At 38.5% G+C, this 20,862-nt stretch overlaps 1 protein-coding gene across 1 annotated transcript in view; it reads left to right on the top strand.

Annotated features, from left to right (window-relative positions):
- The first annotated feature begins 8,701 nt into the window (after positions 1-8,701).
- Positions 8,702-20,862, top strand: part of NAV3 (neuron navigator 3) — a 251,512-nt gene continuing 239,351 nt past the window's right edge. The window contains exon 1 of the mRNA XM_058806115.1: positions 8,702-8,944. Coding sequence (XP_058662098.1) covers positions 8,702-8,944 — 243 coding nt within the window. The remainder of the gene's footprint in view (positions 8,945-20,862) is intronic.

Genomic DNA, 20,862 nt, shown 5'->3' with positions numbered 1-20,862 from the left:
GCTATTGAGGGTTTGATGGTTTCTGTTTTCTTTTTTTTTTTTTTGTGAAAGATAAAGCAACCCAGGTGAATTGCTCAAAGGACATTAATGTCTGACATATTAAACATGTGTACTCATGTGTACATAAAGATACACACAAAAGATAAAATCATGCATCTTTAGACAGTGATGAAGAAATACAATTTGCTGACTGGAAAAGCTGCTGTTGTAATTTACTCTTAGATTTTTGTTGGGGTGACACAAGGTGTATGGTTTAGCATAGATGGGAGATGTTTGGTAATGAAAAACAGCAGTTCCTTGACACTTATTGATCAAAAAAGGGGAAGGTTTAGTCTAGTGACATACAGAACACATTTCAGAAGTTGGTCTGGAGCATGCTCTGCTCACAGCAGAATGGAGAAAGGCACAAGCTTTCAAGGCTCACTGTAGGAAATGTTCACATATGGCCAACAGGAGACCAAGGCAGATGGTTGAGATTTTTAGTATGTTAGCATTAGACCAATTTTTATTTGAAAGAAAAGAGCACCCACTTACAGCTCAACTAAATGTGGTCAAGGTATTGACACATTCATTGACACACAAGGCCTGTCTGCTTAATATTTTCCAGGTAGAGGTGAGTGACCATCTCTGCCATAGTTCCAAGCTGGCCAAGCACTAGACAAGAGCAGGAAAATTACAGTGTGTATAGTGGTATGCCTCGGTGAGGAAAGGCTGTTGAAAAATGTAGATTCTGTATAGTGTTATCATAACTCCTCAATAAGAGCAGGCACACAACACATGGTTATAAGAGCATATCTGTGGATCAAAACAAACAAAAAACCTTCGAGTGGCTTCAAGGTACAATATCTGTTCTTCATGTAGCAACTTGAGATCCAAAATGAAAATACTGGTAACAGAAAAGATTCAACACTCAGGATGGTGCCTCTGACCATTAGAAAGAGATGATGTGCACGGGAAGTGTGCAGCAGTGAATCATACAATTATTTATGTTAGAAAAGATCCTTAAGATCGTGAAGTGAAGCTGCAAACCGAGCACTGCCATGGGGCGTAATGCTTCACCAGTACATCCACCCAGCATGAGAGCACTGCAAATGCCAGATTTTCTGATGGGAATTGTGTTAGGGAATGTGATATAATGATGATCTTCTAAAACTTCACCAAAAACTATAATGTTTTCTCATTCTTTGTATTGAGGTATTATGTTTGCCAAAGGAAATCTTTAAAATGCCTATCAGTGTCTCCTGAATTGCTGCAAATCACAGGAAATATAGGATAAATATCAAATATTTATGTGGTTAAAGAAGATGAAAATAATAGGGGCATTGTAGGAAGGGTTACTTGATAACAAAATTAGTTATAATGATTATCTGCAAAGGCCAACAAGAAACCAAAAACATTTCTGGGATCATTCCGCTATACTGATAAGCAGTGAGGAATAACAGGAAGTATTATGCAATAATTGCTACTTAGATCAAGGTCTGGGGTAGCAGATGGGTAGAGGTGGTATAGCTATAGTAGGTATGAACTGTGGGGGATGCAAGTTGGCATTGAATGATTACAGTCTCAGAGCAAGAAAGAAGCAGACAGTAGATCATGAGTCAGAAGTGCTCCTCCAGCTGCAGTGCAGCTTGCACTTGTTTAAGGTCAAATATCAAAGCTAATCCCTTAAAATATATCCATCTTTGTTTTCATGAAGTATTCTCTAAGTATTAATATAGGGGTTTTTTTTAGCACCTATTGCTAACCTTTCACTCCTAACAATTTTCATGATTGTTAAAAAAATTGTTCTTTTCTTCATTGCTGTCTATATACACTTTTGGCAGAGCAAGTTTTCTTCATATCTCCTAAACTCTCTGTGCAGTAATTTCCACTGACTGCAGGACTATCTGCCGGTGATAGCAAAGCTGATTGACTTCAAAGTCTCTTACTGTTGTTTCTGCACTTGGCCAAGAGTCTGATCATGACTGTAGCAGATGTTTCTAAGCTATTTTTCTACAGTAAATTTTTTTTTTTTTAATAGACCAGTGGGAACCTTATGTAGAAGTTTTTCACTGCAATGCTAAAGTGAATGCCAGCATAACTGTGATTTTGAAACCCTCTATCAGATCCACAGGGCTCATAAGAGGAAAGTTTCCTGCAGATGAAAGCATAGGTTTGCCACTCTGCCAGCCACCTGATGGCAGATAATCAGCAGATTCCTTCCTGCTTAGTCGCAGTTTCTTTTTAAGTGTTAGTTTTTATAGTTTGCTAGGAAATTTTATAGTAAGAAAAGCAAGTCAGTTTCTCTGAAGAAATTTCGGATGAAAGTTCTGGACAGTTTGCAGTTAGTATCAAGAGTCAGAACAGCTTTAATTAACCACAAATAACATAATTTCCTTCTCATCTAATTAGAACTTATAAATATCTTGATAGCATCATCTGAAATATTCCATCAAAATTTTGGGGCATATGTACATTGGGAAATTTTTTTCCAGGGGAATTCATATTGAAAGCAGTAGTGATTGCAGAGAATTCATGAGGACCATATTTCAAGGGGAACACTAGATAATTTAAACTTTGATCAAAATTTCAAATGGAACAAAACCTCTTCCATCAATATCGTTATTAAAAACAGGCTAGGAATTCTGTTCCTCACCACTTCTACTGAAAGTAATGTTATCACTTAAGAGCTTAATCATGCATTCTGTAAATGTCTGGGTTTGTTGTGTCTACCTTAGACTTTTCTCCAGCAGTACTACAAAGAGCTGAAGCTCTTAATTACCCTTGTAAGTGGGAGAAATGCTCTTTGACAATGCAGCAGTGAAGTAATGTATTTTAAGACAGAAAAATGTAGGGCAAGCAGTAGAAATAATAATTTGCCAGGGCCCACCAGAAGTGATACAAAGCCAGAAATCCTTTCAGAGGAAAAAAAACAAATCGGGAGGAGAGCATAAATGGAAAAAGGCAAAGATACCTGTCAGTGTCCAGGAGGATACTAGAGATGTCAGTGTGCCTGCTATGACTATGTCTGGGAAGGGCTTTGTAAATGAGAAACCAAGGAGACAAAGGAAAAAATATAGAAAAGCTGTCACTTCAATCCTTAGGATGACTGTTAGATTTCTGGCCAGTGTATGGGTTTTTTGTGGGTATATTTCCTTGTTAGCTGCAGTTAACATCAACTTTGAGAGTCTTTAGCATTTGTTGTTTGGGTCATTTGCTTAGAAATGAACAAACAGAATATCCTTTTCTTTCCCTTTTCCTCTTCCACCTCCCAAAGAGAAAAGCTGATCCTTTCATTAAGCTTTACCAGCTGGCTGTGTGGTCTAGCCAGTAGATCAGTATGTAAATACTTACATAGTGTGTTCAGTTGCCATCAGTTCTTTCTTATCCTCATAAAAATTTTAGTTTATGTTTTCCAATCCTATAGTATTTAAGCTCAATTCCTTTAAGCCAAATACTTCATGATTAAATAGAGTGGACAACAAAGCAAAAAACCTGTAATTTTTAACCTGCACAGATTTAGAATTAAAAAAAAAAACCCACCCTCTACTTAAGAAAGAAAGTACTGAAGCCCCATATGGATCTGGGAAGTTCATTTAGCCTCATGGTTCCACTTGACAATATTTTAGTATACCTCACATACTTCACAGGGTGGATTGGTACTAAATTACACATAAATGTTTGAAACTATCTGATGGAAGATGCTGCAAACATACAGCATGAATGGATTACAGAAAACTGGTCACTTTATCAGTTACTGCTTTCAAACCCTTTAACTCCTGTCTGAGTTTTGAAAGGCCAAATTGTTCAGATGATAAAACTGTATCCTTATTTAAAAGTTGTCCTCTTAAAAAACTTCCCCAAACATTCAGCCAAAGCAGAAGGATTTCCTTTAGGAAGCCGGATGCACCTTTTTCTGTGACTGTAACTGGGCTTTGGATTATATATCTTTTGAAATACAAAACTGTTAAGAACAACAACAGCAGCTTACTCAGTAGCATTACATACTTGCAGAGAGGATTAAATACTTGTTAAATGTCTTGCCTTGAGACTAATGGTTTCACCTGATTTTTTTAATAACAAAAATATTGTCCATAGATTTATGCTGGGAACATGAGTCGGAGCTGAAGGATTTGTCTCATCAGTATCTGACAGGTTGAACGTATTTTGTTACACCAAACAGACATGTGGTGTGTGTTGGATTTGCATTTTTAAAGCTCAATCCTGTCTTATCTGGAGTAAATAAATAAATCATCTTGCTTCAGGTACCTTCAGTATTTTAGAACCATTGGTTGCTTTTTCAAGAGTTGTCCATCCCCAGCTGGGGAAAGCTTTCTGCTCAACCTCAAATCAGTGAGCACAAAATCTTGAGATTGTATCAGTTCATTCTGAAGTTGGCCTGGCTCATGTAAACTCTATACACAGCTGCTACATCAGTGGGATGAAGTGGGGAAACAGCTCTGAACAGAGCTCTGCAGTCTCTGGACCCCTGACATTTCCTGTTTGACCCTCTACGCATGCAACAGCTTCCTTGTTGAAGATCATAGAGCAGAAGGAGCAAACAAATATCTTGGCTCCACTTTTGAGGCAGGTGTCCCCTCTCTTGATATTTCCTGTGCTCTGGGACACACTGCCAGCTGTCTGTTCAGTTCATGCGAACAGTTTGTCTGAGGGCTGGGGGTGCAGAAGGGGAGCAACCTTCATGGGATTTGTACTGATATCAGGCTCAGTGAAGGAAAGGAAATATATGCTGGGGTGTTGTGCTGTGAACAGTTATTTCTGTTCAGTCTTGAGAACAAAAATTCACCATAACATTACAAGTGACTGATACCTTCTTTTATGAAGTGGTTTAGACTTCAGGTGTGTTAGCTCCTGCTATTTGAAATAAATATTACATTTTTTTTTTAAGGATGTATGGACTATTATACTGAATGCATACATGCTGTGTTACTTTGAGGTACAGATCATTAATATAATCTGTAATTTCTGTGAAAATGGATTGTGTGACACTTTCACAGTCATGCTTTACAGCCAGGTTGTCACTATTTTATCAGCTAAAACAATGGCCCTACCTTCAACATATCACTGGAGCTACCACTACAAAACTACTAAAGATTGTGTTTTGACCTTTGCTTTGTTTTCCTATTTTTTGGCTCCTCTTTACACTTCTATGTTCTTACCTACCATCCCAATTGAAATGTTGCCCTCTATTTTTTACTCATAACTCTCCAACCTTTTCTGAACATAATTTCCCTTGTGTCAGGACTTCAGTCATGATTTCTGGTCATTCTCCTGAATCCAGATGATGTCCCCTACCTGTCTGGCTGGAGGATGTCTACTCTAAAGTCTAAGAGGATAAATTACAAACCTACAGTTCCTATCTGAACAATGCTTAGCCTGACCTGTTTCTCTGCAGTCCCTTATTTCTTTCAGTCATATCTTTTTACTCACTGCTTTCTCTACCCTGACTGGAATTCTTTGTCCCTCATGCTAGAGAGTTGTGTTTGATTTCATGTAACTCCAGGTTATAGCCTTCTCCACCCTTATTTCTCACAGATATGCCTTTTTTTCTGTTTGGACATTATTCACACATATCTAAATCATCCTCATTTTGACTCTAGGTTCTCCCTGTCTGCCTTGCTTGGCCGTCACTTTGCTTTCCACTACAGAGATACTTAGGAAAATACTACCAAACTTACATGGTCAGCTTGATGCCTGACAATGTGCCCTTTGAGCTTCCAACTTTACCCTTTCCCCTCAGTTCCTTCCCTTACAGAATCTTTGGACACCTTCTGCCTGCAGGGTCATCCCACCAGCACCTGCATCTGGTGTGACAGTTTGTGTATGCTGTCCACAGATGCTTGATCCTGTACTTTCCTGTTTGTGTGGAAAACAGTACTGAAGCTTATTTGTTAAATATTCTTTCCCCCAAGACAGCCTTCATAAGACCTACATTCACCATGAAGTACACAAGGGATTTCAAGCAAAAATTGTAGTTGATTTCAAAGAGTAGCAGATGTTTGTTTATTTATCTTTTGCTTAGAGTTAGAGAAAACAAGAAAAGGAAGACTAGGCTTGTAGCTACATTCTTACTTACAGAGTAAAATTGTTATTCTCAATTTTTCATGATTCCTGCAAAGAATCTTGCACACTCTTCTTTGCATCCTCAATAGCTCAGAAGCACTTCTGTGATTTATCATTGTATAAACTCTAGGTAGTTTCGGTTCTGAAGCTGATGGCCCTGACCTGGTACTAGCTTTAAAGTCAACATATAATGAAAAATTATTTCAAAAGAGTAGCAGTAACACCAGCCTCACATCATTGTTTCCAAATCCTGTTGGTTATGTATTACAGATGACTCCTAGTAAGTTTGCTTACTTATTACTTTCAGGGTTTCTGTGCTGGGAAAATGGGTTGCAAAAGAGACTGTGGGTATCATGACCTCATCATTCATACTCAAAAGAAGATCAGCAAGATTACCAAAGTGCATTACTTTGTAAAATTATAACCCCGAGAAGTAATAAGATTCAATTACATTTTTTTGGCAAAGTTCTTTTTAAGAAAGTATCTATCTCATGGCTGTAGTTTATTCTTTGTGTTGATCATTGGGTAACAGTTCTCATGAGGATTTTTCATCTTCTCAAACCTTGCAAGAGATAAATCCTTCTTTTCCTGTGGTCCACTTCAGTCTTTGCATATGTGCATTTTCTGAAGTGTTAACTGTTAACAGTTGTGCCTAAGAAATCTAAATTCCTTACACAGCATCAGTGCTTTATAATGCTGGAAAACAAATACAGACTGTGCAAGGAGCTTTCTTCCCCTTTGCTCTGCAGAAGATCTGAAGTATCACACTGAACAAAAATATTCCAATCATTGGAGCAAATTGATGTATCCTGTGGGCTGAAGTTGTCTAAAATGCAGAGCAGCTACCTCTGCACATTCTTGCACAAAACCCATGGCATCTGTTGTTAATGGTGGCAAAACCAAATGGCATATAAGCAGAGGATGCTGAAATGTGTTTGCTGATTCTCTGTATTCTCCCTTCAAAACTCAGGAGATTACTACAACAGGTTAAATTCACTTCTACAAACCACAAGCAAGAATGGAGTAATTTGTAAGTCGATACAGAGAGCTGAATTTATTTACTGCGTCAGTGTGATCTTTGTAAATGAATGATAGAGGCAGACATCACACATTTATTCTGCAAAATAATTTTAAAGCATGATTTAAGATCTTTTTAGTCTGCTTCTCATTTACTTTCTTTTCAATGCTTTTCTAAACTTTTGCCATCCTTGTTTTGAGAACATAAAAGTCCAGAGGGCTCTTATTTTCTCTTGTGCTTTTATCTCTGGTGGTAATAGTACATGCTGTCCAAGGAAGGTGTAGTTAATACCATGTAGTATATTGGGGCAGAATAAGTCAAGTCATCTTATGTTTTATTTTGGAAGACATAACAAAAAACCCTGTGTCTATAATGCTGGGTGATAAAATCCCATCGGAGTAGTTGAATGGTGTGATGTTTCTGCACAGGTTTTTTCCTCATGTCAGTTTAAAAGGGTTTCCCCTGCTACAGACTCTCAAAGGAATTTACAGTTGTTCTTTTAAGTAAGTGTTTATGCTGCTCAACAATTTGGACTGTCCATCATGACTCATTTTGGAGCTTGCTCTGCCTGCCTGACTTGTATTTCTATGTGCAAGGATTTGAGATTGCCAGAAAGAATATTTCTGTGAGCAACAAGCAGAAATGATGTGTTGGACATGGACTTCACGGAGCTTTCAGTGTTTTTAGAAAGGGAAGTGTTAACACTGAATAGATGACGTTACCACCACCACCAAGAAAGAAAAAAAAAAAAAAAAGAGCTCTGAAAACTGTATTGACTAAATCTTCGAACAATGCTTGAAATTCTCCTATATCCTACTCTGTTTTTGTATGGATTTTTCATAGCACAGACAGATGTTACCCGCAGTGTGATTCGGTGTCTGTTTCTAGCCATGCTCTTGCACGATTTTAACCTGATTTCACGGGAGGAGCAGAGAATGAAACACCGTAGCTCATGGTTGTCAGCAGTGAAAAATAGCCAGGAATCAGACAAACAGCTTCATTGCTGAGATTATTTCCGGGATGAAAACTCGTCCAACAGCTGTTTGCTTTGGCCACTACTCAGGTCCTTTTTTTCCCCTTAAACAGAAAAAAAAAAAAAAAGAGGTTTGTTTTTTTTTGAGATGTGGGCTGGTTATTTATGTAGTCAGGAAGAGGTCTCTGCTTCCAGTGTTGTGGTCTCTAAGCTGTTTTGACAGTTGGAGTACGGGGAGGTTTCCTCCCTTCTCTCTCTCCTTTTCTCCCATCCTTCACTCACTTAATGCACAGACCTGGAATGCTGTAGGAAGAAGAGAAAGCGAGTTTATGAGTTCTTTAATCCCAGACAGGCCGCTCTGTGGCAGTTACCTTCAAGAAAAGTTCACGCCCCAGAGGAGCGTTTAGTCTTACAGAGCCACTGACTCACTGCGCAGTGCGTGTGAGCGGCTGCGAGGCAGAGGGGAGAGATGAAGGAAAGATTTTGCTTCCTTGTGAAACTCGCAATATTATTGTTTTAAGACTTTTCGAAAAGATGACTGCTACTTTTGTTTAAAGCATTTGCTCTGAAATTGCTGAAGCTGGAGCCTACCAGACTGAGGTCAGGAACATTTTCTTTGGCAGAAAGAAGATACTTTTATAGAAGCCATGCCTGTGCTTGGGGTTGCCTCCAAGCTGAGGCAGCCAGCCGTGGGGTCAAAGCCTGTGCACACTGCCCTCCCGATACCCAACCTTGGCCCCGCCGGCTCACAGAGGTACTCACCAAAGTCCTTGGAGCTTACTGGGGCAGAGAGCTCCATGCTTTCTTGTCAGCTCACGTTAAAGTCAACCTGTGATTTTGGAGAGAGGAAAACGCTTCAAGGAAAAACCCAGGAGATCGAAGATAGCAAGGTTAGTTGTAAACTTTACCTGTGGAACTCAATTATATATTAAAAAAAAATTATTTGCTTTAAAAAAAAACTTTGATACAAACTTTCTGCATGCAGAGCTTGGGGGTAAATGAGTAAATAGACTTTTGCTGTCATCACTGGACTCCCATAGCAGCCTTGAAAATTTGTTTTGCTCAGTGCTGCTGTCTGAACAAATATTCTGTTTTTAAATGTTAGTGTTACTCACTTCACAGATTAATTTTGATAAGCATCAGTAGAATCATAAGGAGAGAAAAATCATTCTGGCACCCAGTAAACAGAGTATTTAAAACAAAAAAATCTTGGCAGCTTTATGTTATATTACGAAATTTAAAAGGAGATCTCACACCCACACCTATTCCCACAGGGAAGCTCTTTTAAAATAAAAACATGCAATTGATTTTCTTTTCAATTTTCAAATGATCTGGCTATTCTTGCTGCAGAACTGCTGAACCAGAAAAACAGCTTCTCAGTGAACAGTACTTGTGCTTTTCTCTTCTGCAAAATAGCTTCTTCCTAGCCCCTATCTAGCCCCAATTCATTGTGATTTAAAAAAAAAAAAATTATCTGAAGTAGGATGCCACAATATTTTTTAGACTGCTTAGGGTTTTTTTATTTTGTAAGGGGATTATTTTTGAGTCCTAATTAACTTTTAGAAACACTTCTGCTTGGTTTTCAACTAGGCTTTCTGTTGTAGTTGAAAACATTTTTCATGTTTTGTACATGAGTACTGAGTCCCTTCTTGTCAGCAGCATATATTTCTGTAGATCTTCAGTCAGTACATTATGCCTGCATGTGTGGTTTACACAGCTTCAGCAAGCTGTGAGGCTACTTCCTCTTGCTTTTCTAGTACTCTTGGTTTGTGGAACTGATTACCACCCTGGAATTAAACATATATTTTTAATTGTATCTTAGTTTGAGAACACTTAAATGTCCTTAGAGTTGTTACAGTGGCAAGATGCACATGTATGTACTTGTTTTTTCTTTGTTTTTAGTTACTGGGTTAATTCCATTTTAGTGAAGAAAGTTGGTTTTGTGGTTAAAGCATAGGGTTGAGATTCTGAACATTTGGTTTCCTTTTTAAACCTTGCCACATATTTACACATGAGATTTTGGTCATGCCACTTAACTTTTCCCTTGGAGTTTTCTGTGTCACATCTCCCTGTCTCCCAGAGATGATGCACTGGTGGTGTCAGACATCCTATACAGAAATGTAAATAAAGGAGCAAACTGTTCGTCTCTTGATAACCACAAGTGATGAACAGCCTATTTCTAGAATGTGAGTATGACGATAATATATGTTTGAAGATAATAATTTTTCAACACAATGCAATTCCTACTTGTTACCTATTTTTTAGTAGAAAATATTCTTTGCTTGTTTTTTAATACTGTTCCATAATGGATAGTCCATGGAAAGTAAATTAGATTAGCAAATACTGTTTTCCAAGAAAAAAGCAAAACGTTATGTTGGCTACTGAGAATTGTTTCTTGTTTACTTATAGAAGTGTGGAGAAAGATACTTTATATCTTGCCTCCAGTATTTAAACCACTTGGGAGCTATTAGTAATTAGTGTGAGACCAACTGGTCTTCCAAGGCATGGAGTCCTGAACTCTGCTGAACTTCTAGCGAGTAAAATAACAGCCTGGATGGACACAAACGGTGACACCAATTTGCCATTTCATTGACAATACCTGTCATCTCGGAGACTGTTTTTCTAAAGAACAAAAAGCAAAGCAACTTCCCAAAATCAACCTACCAGCCATGACATCCTTCTCTATCTATGTTCTCAGTGGAGGCTGCTGAGCAGTTTTAGAAGATGATCCATAAAGAGTAAGACCAGGCTGTGCACATGATGGTATTAGAACTTCCCCCAGACACCTGGATTTACAGAAGTGCTGAACATTCAAAAAGTTACTAATTCCTGTAGCCTTTCTGTGTTACCCCCTTATAAGTCTGACATTCCCATTAAAGCTTAGTGGCAGCCCTTTACTCAGTTTTCTTCCTGGCCCGTTTTTTGGAAGATGCTCTTTTATTCACCTTCTAAGCAAGTTGCATGAAATCTTTCTGCAAAAGGGGTTTGGACTGTAAGGTGGATGGGTATTTATGAATATGACATTATTTTAATGCTTTTCTTACTATTAAGCTTCAAAGGATCAGCCTAAAAGTATTAATTCTGTTTTCTTCATCAGTGGTGGAGATCCATGCCACCTGGGTAGCCTCTGAAGTATGTGTAGGTTATTCAAACAGTAGTTCTAAGCAGAGATCTGTTGGAGCTGTTAGAGTTAATGTCTCTTCAGGTTTGCTGAGCAGATGCAAGTTCTGCACTACAGGTTGTGTTGTCCCAAAGCTTGACCATTTGTAAGTGCTGATTTCAACAGACCTTTTGTTAGCAAACACATTAATCCATGTGATATCTCTGTGTGACTGTTGTATGCAATGCTGTACATTGGGATTGTGTGACTATAAAAATGGTCAGATAAAGGGTTTTTCAATCAAAATGTAGTGAATACCTAGTCTGAGTTTCCAACTGAGAGTAAAATCTGACTAACATATTTCTTGTATGCTTATGTTATATATATCATTACATATAAGGCAACACTGATTTTTGAGGGAAAAAATATGGGTCTCTATCTGCAAAAGACAATGGAACATATGAATTCATCATCTGGTTAACTTTGGCTCTTGTCTGCTGAAAGCAGTGCCTTTTGCACTGCTTGCTTTGGTGTTTTACATTTGCTGCACTGTGGGTCCCAGGTGTTCTCATCCTGGCACTTAGATTGACACGTGTGGTCACTGTGACGTATCCTGTTGCTACCTATTAAGGGCTAAGAACTCTAAAATAAATTTGGGTTATACATGTCAATGCAGTAGGTCATTGCCACACAGCTGTTTCCTCTATGAACTTCACTCTCACCAGACCTGAGTGTTTGAGAATTTTGTTGCTTGTGTTGGTGTTCTCACAGGCCAAGGCTGGTTGGGAATACAGCAGCAAACATCAGTTCTCTTTTCCCTCACTGTTTCTCTCATCTCACATGGTTTTGTAGAACTTGCACATGTAGTCTTGGTTGTTTTCTTGTTTGTGGACATAATGAAGTTTGAGGTTTAATAAAAGTGATATTGCCATGAAAACTGTGGTAGAAGTAGTTTGAGGTGATTATGTTTACCTTTTTTCTTAATTGTAATGAACTTAGTTTAGCTTACGAAAGCAAATAATCAGTTGCTAATGATTTAAATTATTCTGTGTGTAGTTTATTCAAATGCACTTTTGTTCAAGATTTTCATAATTTGTGCTTTGGTACCTATGTCTCATACAACAGGTCCATCTGCTTTCTTGCTAAACCCACTAATGTTTAGGCTGACTGCATGAACACTTTATGCTGCAAATAGTCATGCAAAATTTTTGAACACAAGTATTCAGAGCACATTCTTTTTCCCTGAGTATCATATAGACAAAAGTTTATTCCTATATATGTACACAGGAACAGAATCCAGCAGCTGGATTCATGAGGTGAAATGCTGGCTGTCTTTGAAGCAGATGGAGTTTTGCTGTTCAGCTGGACCATAGAGTGTTTTTATGCAAAACCATGTCTGAAAACACGACTGTATTTTCAAATATTTTTCTAACTGTGGATATAGTATTATTTGTATTTCTTTACCACCACTTTTATACTGCTTGCAAAATTATTCATCAGGTCATGGTAGGTTGCTTTTTTGCTTTTGAGCCACTAAACGGTAACAAAGTGAAAAAAATATCCATTGATACTGTAGAAAGGTAAATTAAGCAATGACTTAAAACTATAGGAATGAAGAAAGAATTTATTTGGAAAACCAACTTATTTGGTCACTGAATCCTATCTCTGCACTATATTATTTTAAGGGTGGGTGTTGAGAGGCTGGGGCCAGGCTGTTCATTTGTGCCTAGAAACAGGGCAAGGATCAAAGGGCACAAACTGAAGCACAGGAATTTCCATTGAATTTCAAGAAAAAAAATCTTTACTTTGTGGATGACAGAGCACTGGAACAGGCTATACAGAGAAGTTGTGAAGTCTTCTCCTCTGGAGACATTCAAAACCTGTATAGGTGCAATCCTGTGCAATCTGTTCTAGGTGAACCTGCTTTAGGAGGGAGGTGGGACTACAGGGTCTCCCTTCAGTGAGTCCATAATATTGACCTGTAGCAAAATGCAACAGTGTTTTACTTCAGGTCACCTGAAAGCATAATTGATTCAGCTGCTTGCACACATTTGATGGTGAAGTGACAAGTGTGTTGCCAGGAGTCCTCTCCAGCACAAAGCTGTGCAGCTGCTGAGAGTCAGCAACCCCTGCTAGACACACTGCTTTTCTGGTCTGGCTTCCTTGGGCTGATCCTTGCAGTGCTCTGCTTTATGTTCCCAAAGTTTTCCTCCCATCATTACACTTCCTTCTTTCAAGAACTCTGCACCATCATTTATGCTTCTAAAATATATTTTCTCTGAGATTAATCTGATATATTAATTGTAGTGTTTTGGTTGTATGACTTGGATGATAAGAGTTTAGCCTTCTTTCTGAGTTAATTAATTCCTTTACTGTTGTATTATCTTATTTCTTTTGGGTTTCTTTTTTTGTTTTCAGTTTCTCTTTGTTCATGCTATCTGTCTGCTGCTGTCTGCTTTATCTGCTTCTTCTTTCCTGTTGGCAGACATCTTTACAGGCTACTGAATATGACTTATTTTTCTCTGTATCCCCTAATCAAGTCTTCCTGTCTTGCCTGCAGCATTTTTCATATCACTGTTCATTATCAGAAAGTGCTAGTCAGCCTCCCCAGCTGATCCAGTACATAAATGTAAACCTAAAACTTTGCTAGATGCCTCAGTTGCAGGGGCTTGTAGTAAGGTCCTAGTAGTATGGAGCTACTGGTATCCATAGGATTAACATACAGTTGTTTGTGACCTCCGTCACAAGGGTCCAGCCTCACTAAGTTCATTAAACAATTCAATTTTTGTACAGGAAGATCTTAGGGGAGCTCTGGAAATTGACCTTCTGCTAGGCCTTCTGGAAGAAATGACAAAGAATACTGTGTGTCCACCTGGGTAAAGAGACACACTCTAGAGCACAGTAATCTGAACAATTAACCTGGGGAAGTAGTCCCCAGTAAATCAGGAGGACAGAGCAGTGCTACCTGGGGAGCATGTCCAACAGAGAATGAGGTCCAAAACACTTAGTTGTAGCAAGTGAATGTTGTTAAAGTAATCCAAAATGAATCTCAGTGTGACAAAACCAAGCTAAATATTTTGATCTGATTAGGCAAAGGCATGTGCTGGAGCTGTTGAAGTGACTCTTAAGGTCCATTTAATTTGGCATCTTACCATTGCATCTCAGTTTTACTCTGGGGCCTTCTAGAGTCATTCAGCCAGCCCTTTTGCAGTAGGTCATTATGATGTACATGGAAACCTCTCATTTTTCCCTCATCAATTTTAAGTAGTTTGTCAGTGATGTGGTAAATCCTGCCTGTCACAAGACACCAAACTTACTTGGAGATCTTTTTATAAAGACAGATCTCAAGACAAACATTTTTGTTTTCCATACATGGGTGGGGCTCCTGTTCATGTCAAGGGAGTGCTGTGCACATTGGAATACCAGATGTGTGCCATAAATGACTTCCATATCTCTGTCTTTCCTCAGCTAACCCTTCCACACACTTACTTAGGTTTCATGTGACCCTTTCCCACCATTCCCCAAATCTCTCCAAAGCAAGGCATCTGTTGCAATCACACATCTCTTTGACTTTTCAATTTCTTGGATGCATTTTTGTCTAGTCTCTGAGGGCCAAGCTCCACAGAGTTTCTTGACACACTGAATCTAGGGAACATAAATAAATGAGTTTCTTTCCGCATTTTGTCATACCCTTCCTTTTCTCAGCACTAGTGCCCTGGAGGTATCTGCCTTGTGGGTTGGCAAGAAAAGAGGCTGCTCATTGTGCCGAGTGTTTCATTTACAGCACTAGAGCCAAGGCAACAGAAAGAGCAGGCAGAAGCAGCCAAAAGCTGCCTATCTTCTCCCCATAGTGACCACTAGTGATGGGAAGCCAGCAGTGTTTCAAAAGCATTGAACTAGCTGCCAGAAATTTCAGTCAGCACTGTGGACACCTGGGACTATGTGTGTTTAAAATTCACACAGCCCCAGTGAAGCCAGGACAGTTGGCAGGAGTTCAGATTGTCAGCAATTTCAGCTTCTTGTCTAGTGCTCTGAATTATTTCTTTATCAAAGAGATAACAGTGTCTTTAATGTGCTTTATGTATCCAGTACCATCTGTCTTCGCTATATTATAACTGATTTAAGAGCTTAATTCTGTATGAGCTTGAACTAAATTTCACTGTTACATGTTTATTGTCTAATCATCTGTATCAAGCACATTTTCATAGAGTTGAGATAAATGCAAAGTAACACAATATCAACTCTTAAATCTTTTGCATTTGTGAACAAATTGTATTGAATGTAGGTTGAATGATGTTTCTTGCCCTGTAATTTTTTAATTGGGATCATGGACAGGAGGGTATTCATCAACCTGAGCTTAAGTACTCTGCCCGAATTTCTACTGCTTTCATGTTATTTCTCTTACAAAATAGGAAGACAGAACTCAACTTACTTGATATCAGTTGGTGCTTTGTGAGTTGGTATTACACATCATCAGAAAACAATCACACTTAAACACTTTTGTGTTGCATTTGTGCCTGGGAAGCTGCTTGGGGATTTTCTAACCAAACAACTATTTAATGAAAATCCTTTTCTCAAAAATGGGAGTGTGTCTGCAGGATGATGCACTGTGAATGCACCAGCAGAAGCAACCCAGTAACAAACCCAGTAACAAACCCAGTAACATTTGCTTGGTGCAGCACTCTTGCAGTCCCCTGGGATAGGCTGTTCTTCATAACCACAAATGGAGCTAAGTGGTCTCCATCTTCAGATAAAAATTATGGGCTTCTATTATACCCCAGGAGGTTCTAGTTAGGCTTTAGTAAAACTTCCCAGCTGTAACAGTAGTTAAACAGAACTTTGCCTGTGGAAAGTACAGTATCTCCATCACTGGAAAACCCAATGTATACACTTGCCAGTCATAGTATTATTAGCAATGGTTCTTCATTGTGCAAAGGAATTGGTGACAACCTTGATGGTCTTGTCATTCTCTTCAGCCATTCGTTGGTTCAGCTGACTTAGGTGCGTGGTAACGAAACCATGCTTCCCTGGGAACCTGAGCTGACAGCACCGTGGCCCAGGGTGATGCGCATATGCAAGGACTGACTCTCTTTGAAGACAGATTTACTTTCCCAGAAAAAGTGCCATTGTGCAGTGAGGGTTGTTTGTGTTTCCAGGGGCGTTGCTCTGAAATATTGCCGTTCCTGTTAAGTTTCCCAAAAGCACTGATAGAGTGTTCTTGGGGCCCAGAAAGCTGGTGGCTTGCTTGGAAACACTTATTTTGCTGGCATATCAGTATTGGAGTGTCCTCATGCCTCAGGAGCCTGTGAGACAGTGGAGTGACTCTTGGGGGCTAAGTTCTTTACAGCAAGGAACATGAAAGCTCTATGAACTTAAAAATCCTTAATTTAAAATCCCTTCAAGAGCACTGTAGTGAATACTTCTTCTAGTTGCATTTTATAGGGGGGTCCTAGAAGATGGAAGCATCCCAAAATACCCATCAGAGTGACGGGTGCCACTAAGATTAGGGAGTTTGGTTGCACTGAAAAGCATTTCTTCTCTCAAATAAAAATAATGTTCTTTCTGTGGATTTTTTTGTTTATTTCAACCATACCTTGATCCTATAAGTTTTTACTAGATTGATGCCGTATTATGGCAGGTAGTGTGCATGTGTGCAAAAGTCAGTCCAGCCCTGTAGAACATATGGCTCTATTACATGGACTGTGGGAGAAAGGGAAAAACATAATCCCCACAGTGCAGAGGGAAGGGAGAGATTAAAGGGAAAATGGATGATTTTCTCACACTCAGGCTGGGACTTTGTGGCAGGACTAGGAATTTCAAGTCATATATATCTCAAGTCCCGATCTCCACATCATAACCACAAGCCTATCCTTTGTCTTTTCTAAGGGATCAGTTAAGAAGGCAACATCCAAATAATGAGTTATTTTTCCTGCTTTCCTCAGAAGGACAGTTTTGGCTTTGTCATCGTTTTCATGTCAATAGCTAGCGTAAGTGTGGGCCCAGCTCTGAGCTGGAGGTGGAATTTTACTCCAGTAGACATATTCTCTTGATTTTGATGTATTCAACCAGCACAGACTAGCACAATTTGTTAAAGATGCAGAATATTTTGTGCCCTTTGTGAAGCAGTATAACACTCATCAATGGTCCTGTGTGTAATGATGTTGATAGGCTGCAGACTTATTAAAGATGATGTGGAAAATCTAAGTATTTGTGAAGCAGGCCTGTTTTGAAGAAAAATGGCTTTTTTGGGTCCTAATTTCTGCCTTTGAGTACACTGCCTAGATTCTTTGTAGCAGAAACGTGTATTTAGTAAATACTAATGGCATGAATTACAAATGAGAACTGCTAATTTTTTTGACTGAGTATTCATTCGAGTGCTCTAGGTCCACTGTCCCTTTTTGTCCAGTATACTGGACTATTCTTTGAGTCACACGGTTTTTCTTGTACTTACTCACAGGGCACGCAAAGAGCAGTTCATTTAAATCAGCTCTGTGTTTCACTCTGACCTGATTCACAGGATGTGGTCTTGGAGGAAGCCCATGCCTTAACAATAGCCTTTTGACAAGTGAGGGTATTTGGGGATTAAACTGGAAGAGGAGGAAGCATATATCTTTTCTCAAACCTAGTAGTGGACTATTTTGTGTGAATCTTCATTTGCCCATGATGTTTTTAAGGTCACAAACCTTCCTTTTTGTTTTTACTGGCAAGAGGATGTTGGCTGAAAGATAGCATAAGTTCTTTAAAATTCAGAAAAAGAATGCAGAGTGTTTTGTCTGGTAAACGTGAAGGGATAATTCCCTCATGTAAGATGTGCAGATTTCTGATGGCTCTTGTGTATGTTCTGTGTAAACCAAGCTGAAAGAACTTGGAAAGTAAGCAAATCAAAGGAAAGCATAATTTTGAAGTGGTTAGAGCTGGATCATAATATTTCTGGATATATAAACTGAGCAGGTGCCAGCCACTAATTGTACATACTCTGCATAAAACATGAGAGAATTTGACCAAGTATAATATTAGTATTGTCCTAACCTACTTTCAGCATGACATTTGATCTGACTTATCTTTTTAGTTATATTTTTTCCTTGTAAACCCTCCTTTCCTGCTCTTCCCGTCTGATCTTAATTCAGCAGAAAGCATTTCATCCTTCAATATATCTCTCAACAGTTGATAAAAATATTTTGTTCAGGTAAAACTCTCCAATTGCAGCAAATTTGGAAACAAATTGGAACAAAAATAGTTGTTGAGCTCTCTCTTGTGTTTTTTATTTCAAATTATCTCTCTATGACAGTTTTAACACCTGGCTTTGTGTCTTGTTGATGTTGTGTTAAGCTCCAAATGATTTGGCAGTGAAAACTTCCTGTTGTGCATAGGATTTGAATTACAGGGCATGAGTAAAACCATCACAGCTTAGTAATGAGCATGGCCATGCACAGAAAGATGACTTCCTAGCAAGTGTTCTAAAGCATTTGACCACTTTCATTAATCAGGAAAGGCTGCGTGGCCCATACGTGATTTAGGGGTGAGTAAGACATAAGTCAGGGTGCAGGATTTTTACTCACCGCTACAACAATGAGATTTCCTGGCAGCACATCTATGCAGTAAACAAGTTGGTTTCTTTTTTTTGGGGAGTATTTTTGTTTTGGTTTGGGTTTTGTTTTTCAGGCTCTTTTTTTGTAAGCTGTCTCTGTAGTGGAAATAAATAGGCATTAAATAAGAATGTGAAATAACAAATAAAAGTTCAAAAGGAGTTTAGAAATTTCCTCAGCTGAGCAGTCTGCCTGCTTTCGTCATTGCTGGCCAGCTCACTGGCCATAGACAGAGTGCTGGAAGAACTGAAGGAATCTGTTTCTCATGAAGGAACAGCACAAATCTGAAAGCTTGAGAGCTGCAGGTTCAGATTTTCTTTTGAAATGCTTCTGAGAGGGAGTAAGGCTGAGCGGCTCACGTGAGAATTCAAAATGTATTTTCATTTCTGGTTACTATCAAGTACCTCCTTGAAATCAACTCATATGTGAAATGGTAATAATGAATGGGTTTTTTTAGAGTAAAGTTGTTCCTTGGCTAACTATTAATTGATTATTATTTTTTAAATACCGAAGAAATAATCTGATGAGCTACTTTTCAAAGTGTTATTTAAGTTACTTTTAATTGTCATAGAAAAAAGATTTTTTTTTTAACCTAATCTGCTACTGATGTTTTCAGCTTCCTGTCTGTCAGGCTAATAATGAATCCATTCTTTTTTCCTGCCTGTAATAAGAAGACAGAAGTAGAAGATATTTTATATAAAAAATGCCTTTTTTTCTGTATAACCTTGTGATCCTGACAAAAATAAGGCGAGAATAACAGCATCTTTGCTGTTTCATTTACCTTGCTGCAGTATCACTCTGAAAACTGGTATGGTTCTATATTATTAGCTGAAACCTAAGAAATAGGTTGCTCCACAAAGAGACTATTGTAGTGATTGACAGTAAAGTACTCTGTTCACAGGTGATGCCATCTGCAGATGTGTGGGGGAGGTTAATTTGCAGGACTTGCACATCCAGACCTCTCCTGTGCAAGAACAAGTTTTCTCCAGCTGGGTGTTGGGAATGGGTTGTTGTTTGTGTTACCCGTGAACGAGAGCAAAGCAACCCTCCCCATCTGTGACAGCTATGTCAGTCACAGCCTGAAGAGTTTTGGCTTTTAAGATAAGCTATTAGCACGAGGGAGTGGGGAATAAAAAAAACTGTGGAAATGAAAACAAGGCCTTTTCCCAGGGCCCCACCAAGTCAGAGCAAGACTTTTTCTGAGTTATTCAGCCTTATTTGTGGATGTGAAACAGAGATGTAGACTACTGAGGGGAGCTGATTAGGCAAAGTTTCAGAAAAGGGAGCATGCAAATCTCACCACACTGAGTAAGGCCATGTGGAATTGAATAGTGTCATTCAAAAAAAATTATTTAAGGTGATTTGGCAGAAGAAAAATAATATTGTACAGGAGATTAAGATCAGCAAGACCTGATAACTCAGACCTCCTAAAAGCAACGGAATTATGGATGTATTTCCGTCAATGGGAAATATTTTCCCTTTTCCCTGGACAGTTAATAGTCTTTATTTGAGTAAAGTTGCAAGATTTTATTTTGACATACTTATATAAATGCCAGCAAAGACAGAGTGATAGTAGTCCCATTTCAGTCTAAGGGACAAAACTTCACTTCCCAGTAAAAGTTTTATTTTATAAAGTCAGTATTTTCAAAAATAATTTTCACTCAGATGTATATTTGTCTTTAAAGGTCTCAGCAGCCTTTGCACAGAGTAACGCAAGATTCACAACACCATTTCAATATAAAAAAGTTACTTTTTCCTAATTAATTTGAGAGAAATATTTAATATATTCATCAAGCCATAAATCAGTGTCATATCCAAATATTGGTCTTTTGGAAGGTATAGATGAATTTTGGTTCTAGCCATATAGTAAGCCTGTATTTGTAATTTAGTCAATTTCTCATAAAATTCTGCATGGATGCAGTAGTTAACCTGAAGGTTGAGTAGAGGCTTTTTACAATGTATGAATACTGCCATCATTTCAAAGCAACAAAACACTTGGGATCATTTTGGAAAAGGCTGGGATATTACTTCACATAGATCCACTATGAGGCAAAGTGTAATTTATTGATAGTTCTTGAGCTGCTTGATAAGATTAGTGTGGATTTATCACTGTGTGATTAAA

Source organism: Ammospiza caudacuta, chromosome 5 (genome assembly GCF_027887145.1).
Source record: "Ammospiza caudacuta isolate bAmmCau1 chromosome 5, bAmmCau1.pri, whole genome shotgun sequence".
In the NCBI taxonomy this organism is placed as follows: domain Eukaryota; kingdom Metazoa; phylum Chordata; class Aves; order Passeriformes; family Passerellidae; genus Ammospiza; species Ammospiza caudacuta.
The sequence above is the reverse complement of the archived record's forward strand: the minus strand, read 5'-3'. Positions and strand labels throughout refer to the sequence as shown.